At 39.0% G+C, this 5,280-nt stretch overlaps 1 protein-coding gene across 1 annotated transcript in view; it reads left to right on the top strand.

The window, feature by feature from the left end:
- The first annotated feature begins 489 nt into the window (after positions 1-489).
- prkcda (protein kinase C, delta a) overlaps positions 490-5,280 on the top strand; it is a 19,815-nt gene continuing 15,024 nt past the window's right edge. Inside the window, exons 1-7 of the mRNA XM_037678880.1 lie at positions 490-704; positions 2,813-2,942; positions 3,084-3,283; positions 3,359-3,425; positions 3,736-3,892; positions 4,469-4,500; positions 4,674-4,759. Coding sequence (XP_037534808.1) covers positions 2,834-2,942; positions 3,084-3,283; positions 3,359-3,425; positions 3,736-3,892; positions 4,469-4,500; positions 4,674-4,759 — 651 coding nt within the window. The 5' untranslated portion in view covers positions 490-704; positions 2,813-2,833. The remainder of the gene's footprint in view (positions 705-2,812; positions 2,943-3,083; positions 3,284-3,358; positions 3,426-3,735; positions 3,893-4,468; positions 4,501-4,673; positions 4,760-5,280) is intronic.

The raw sequence follows: 5,280 nt of genomic DNA, 5'->3' as shown, positions 1-5,280 counted from the left end.
GAATTTTGATAAGTTTATGGGATTTACCTGTATAAATAAAGGTTGATTGATTATACTTCTACCCACTCCCTTAAATATGTAAAACAAAAAGTTTTGACATTATGCTTCATGGTGCATTTTTTTTAAATATATTTACATATTCAATAAATAATAAACTAAACTAAAAAACAATGGACAACAATAGACAATCATAAAGAATGCGTACAAATTTATTTATATATATATATATATATATATATATATATATATATATATATATATCAGAAGATAGCAATAACAGAAAACAACAAAAAAACGCTTTGAATGTTTGGAGAAACTGAATTTTATGATCATACCAAAAAGTTGTATTTTCTCTAACACTGTTTGTTGTGGAGACCTTTATATTAAACATTAACTTGTATGCATTATATTTTCATATTATTTAGTAGGTGAAAAACGCTTTGACAAGGAGAAATGCTTTGATTGCCTTTACAACAATAATTAGGTGTTGATTATAGGCTACAACGGCTTGCCTTAAAACTTGACTGTACAGAACACAAACGCCAAGCGTGCTCGAACGCGTGCGCACAACAGGTAAACGTCACAGCTCGCAGAGAGAGAGAGGGAGAGAGAGGGAGTCAGAGTGAAAAAAGGAACGGAAGGAAAGAGAGAAAGTTTCGTCGAGTTGCGGCGGAAAAGAGCCCGTGCTGAGTTAGCAGGACGAGGTAAGACTGCCGTCATTATTTTCAGCTGGAACTTTGTCAGAGTTCGAGTCTTTTCGGGTTTTGCAGTTCACAGAAAGTTGCTTCAAAACGCCTGCTCGTTCTTCTTCTACGGTTTTTTTGTTTGTTTATAAATCCGTTAAAGGAACAAACTGTAACGGTAAACTTGTCACGCCCGTGGCTAGCCAGTTCGCTCTTTAAAAAAAACGTTGTCACGTTTGTTTTCTGCGGGTAACAAAGTCATTGACGAGTTTTTAATTTAAGCTTTGTTTGTGTGAACCGATTGTTTGCCGCTTCTTTGATTTGCCACACCGTACTTTGACTGGGTCAAACAGGTTAAAACAAAATAAAACAGCCGAGGTACCAGAGCTTCCGTACTGACCGCCACTTTATTATATTTATTTTAAAAAAGTGTGTGCGAGCCTGCAACTACAGAGCCACTATATTTATGTGTTTCAGCATAAAGTGCACGGAGTTCAGCCGCCAAATCTTGACAGGTCACAAAATGTGTAATTACTCCGAACCGCACAACATGGACGGGGGTGTGGAAGAAAAACATCTATTTGTCATGAAGGCAGTCTGGCTGCAGACTGGTGTTTGAGTCAGACGAAATGTGACATCTGTGTTCAGCCAACTGACAGCCAACCACATCCGTTGTTGCATAAAGAAATTCAGATGCACGGATTGAAACGACCGGCTCTTCAGTTTGGAAATCAGAGCAGGACTCATGGTGAACATTAAAACCTGGATTCTGTTAGAGGTGCCTGTCAGGACCTGTCATTTCCAACATTAACATGAGTATAAAGACTAAAAAAAGTTGTGTGAGTCATTACAAAATAGGTGGAAGTTTTAAGTCATCCCAACAACACATTACTATTTTCCAGTTTGACCGACTTGCCTTCCTCTTTGTTGAATTTAACCATTTTGCCACCACGTGCATTCTGCTCCTTCTAACTTGCATATTTTGTGCTCATTAGTTCAGATATAAGGAAGTAGATTTTGCAGAGCTGCCATGGACGATTGGTGCATTGAACATGGCTCGTGAACTTAACAGATGGGTCAAATCGAAACCGCACATGAACAGCCTGCCAGGCAGTCAATCACACAATGTGCCTGCTATTGATTAACTTCAAAACCCCCTTGACATCACAGCTAACTGCAGCAGTGAGTGTAATGCTGGTCATCCCTCTTCCTTCTCAGCGTACCTGTTTTTGCTCTTACTTTTCTCGTCTCGGTGTGGGAGGCTATAGTTTTTGGGATGTGAATGCCATCTAGGCCAACTGTGGAGCACAGCGTGCTTGTGTTTGGATTAGCGACATGTTGAGGCTCGTTCTGCCTTTCTGGTACAGGCAAACCCCTTCACTGTTGAGTAGAAACAATTTGGAAGCTACACACTAAAACACTCTGGCAGCAAAGTAAACAAGTAGCAGAGGCACCATCTGACACTGAGCCTTTTAAACTTGGAGGCTTTAACCACATAGTCCAGGGGATACCTGGCCAACATGTGAGATTATTGGGCGTTGCCTTTCGCATTGCACAATGGCTGTTGTAGCATATGGAAGCTTATACTAGCAGTTAATGAGGCTTGTCGTGCACTGTGCAAAATGTGACCGACTGCTTATTAGTACTGTACTCTCCACACACACACATGCAGTCCTTCAGTTCTCTGCGTTAAAACCTATATTTGTTGTTGAGAAAAGAGGTAAAACACTTTGAGCGTCTGCTCTAAATGTGCACGACTGAGTCTAAACGACAAAAAGTTGATCTTTTCTGAGTTTCACTGTGATTTAACAGGAATTACTGTCCTTGCTGACACAGCAGTCTAATGTGTGCAGGTGCAGGTGTTTCCCAGAGGGACAGAGGCAAGAATGTGTTTTTGAATCCGTTTTCTAAACTCCAACAAAAGGAGCGCTGTTTTAGTCGTCTGTCTCCATTATTTGGTCACACAGAGCTCATGTTCCTGAATGTGAGCAAATAGTTTTGCTGCTTACAACTTTGTGAAGAATAGCAGTGTATTTGCTGGATAGAAAGATGTGTTTTAACTGTTTGTTAAAGCATTTTGCAATAGATTAAAGCTGCAAGGTTAACACTGTGTTAATCTTGCTGAACAGGGGATCCTTTAACTCATCACCATGGCTCCTTTCTTGCGGATCGCCTTTAATTCGTACGACCTGGGCACCCTGCCTCCCTCCGCTGACCCACCCTTCTGTGCTATCAAGATGAAGGAAGCTTTAACAACTGGTACGGACATTTTTTGACAGTACACATTTCTTTTTTTCCCCCCTTTTTTTGTAAAAATAATTGTCTTATCTTGTTTCTTGTTCTTGAGAATGCAGATAAACACATTGTTTTTCTTCCTGTCTGTTTCCATCTTTCATTTAGAACGAGGCAAGACTCTGGTTCAGAGAAAACCCACCATGTACCCAGCTTGGAAAGCCAGTTTTGACGCACACATCTACGAGGGTCGTGTACTTGAGGTACTGCTGATGAAGACGGCAGAGGAGCCGCTGGCCGAGGTCAGCGTTGGAGTGTCGGTCCTTGCTGAACGCTGCAAAAAAGCCAATGGACGTGCTGAGTTCTGGGTAGGGTTTAAAACCACGTCCTCTGTCCCTTGGACCAGTGTCCGAGGCTCCTTAATAACAGTTGTTTTTGTTCAGGTGGATCTCCTTCCTTCAGGGAAAGTGATGATGGCAGTGCAGTACTTTCTGGAGGGTGTGGATACAGGTAACAGAAATAAATGAACACTATTGTTTATTTTATTTCTACGACGTTTTGCTCTTATTTGTTGGTTACTCAACTTTAATGGTCTCAGATTAAATCTTAAACCAAAGCAGATTTTTATTTATTTATTGACAGACTGACTAGCTTTTACACATGGTTCCCCTTTTCAAATTAATCAGATCTTCCATAAACACCAAGTCCCTGCAGGTAGTCATCTGAACTATCAGTTAGTTCTTTCATGCTGACCTTTTGTTTTTTAATTATTTCCCATGTTGTGCAATGACTTATCTGTGTTTCTTTTTGTATCTGAAAGAGAGTAAGCATGCTTCAAAGGAGGAGGAAGTTCCTACCCTAAACCGTAGACGAGGAGCCATTAAACAGGCAAAGATCCACTTCATAAAGAACCACGAGTTCATTGCCACGTTCTTCAGACAGCCCACTTTCTGCTCTGTGTGCAGAGAATTCGTCTGGTTAGTCTGGTCTTCACTTTATTTTTATTTTTTAAACATCTCCAGATAGAATGATGCAGCAGGACTCAAAATGGAAATCTGTTAATGTGTAGCTCCACATAACACAAAGTTATTCATGTCAAGCTAAAATATACCGTACACACTTCACTTGTTGCACTGCTGCTGGTGCAAACAATCAAGTGGAGCATGGAGACATTCTCTAATAATAAAAAAAGGCCACTGCCATTTATATTTCAAATGTGGAGGCAAACTTTGAGACCACCTGGCTTTTCTTTAATGGTCAGGTGGAGACGTTTTGTTTTTCAGCAGCCATATAAAGATCGTTAATATTCCATTACGCTGATAGCATTGATAAAACAAAAACATAGAGCTGCACATCAACACTCTTTGAGAACTCAAGATGGCCACTTAGTTTTTTTGCATCAAAGCTCATTTTAAGCTAATAAATACAAAAAAATGCTATAATGACCTCCTGAAGCACAAATGATCTTGCTCCTGTTTTGCTTGTTCAAATATGTCATTTATATGAGCACCAAAAATCCAAACAAACTAATTTCTGTCTTTCGTCTTCCACAGGGGGCTCAACAAACAAGGCTATAAATGTAGACGTAAGTGTACAGCAATTATAAAAAGTGCTTTGTTCTTTGAGAAATACCCAATTCATTTAAGTATAATTCAAAATATGACCTTGGCTAAGAATAAAAGTACCATCTCGCTTATATGTTGGACATAAACTCAAACGGTTAATCAATGTATTCAATTTTATGTGAACTTCTCCCAGAATGCAACGCAGCCATCCACAAGAAGTGCATAGACAAGATCATAGGCAGATGTACCGGCACCGCTGCCAACAGTCGGGACACTGTGGTATGTAACTCACAGTTTTTACAGAACACCGTGTGTGAGCGTGCTCCATATGTTTCTTATTCACTGTCCAGTTTAATTTGATCAGTTCAGCGTGGGTTTTTCTCACTTTTTTATTTTTGTTGTGTCCTTGTAGTTTGTTTTCAAACGGTTCTGTTGCTTGGTCTAAATTTAATACTAATTAGCATCTAGCTTGCAATCGTTTTAATGAACACCAATATTCAAGAACAGATATTAGAAGCATGCATCTTTTTAAATTAGATCTAGATTATTTATGTTTACCATTTGGGGATGGGATTTTTTATTTGTTTGAAACACTTTAGTTCAGTTTGATTTAATGTAGTTCCAGTCATGTTTTTAACTGTAGAAATGTTTTTCCAGTCTAACTAAAATACATAATTTATACAGAAATTAATCTGCTACCTTTTAGCAGGCAATTGTTTTTTAATTTTGCAGATCAAGAAGAAATGTGATATTTCTTATTTAAATGTTTTTTGTATCGTGCTCCATATGTTTCTTATTGA

The sequence above is a fragment of the Nematolebias whitei genome, chromosome 7, assembly GCF_014905685.2.
Source record: "Nematolebias whitei isolate Nwh7 chromosome 7, NemWhi1, whole genome shotgun sequence".
Lineage (NCBI taxonomy): Eukaryota > Metazoa > Chordata > Actinopteri > Cyprinodontiformes > Rivulidae > Nematolebias > Nematolebias whitei.
The sequence above is the reverse complement of the archived record's forward strand: the minus strand, read 5'-3'. Positions and strand labels throughout refer to the sequence as shown.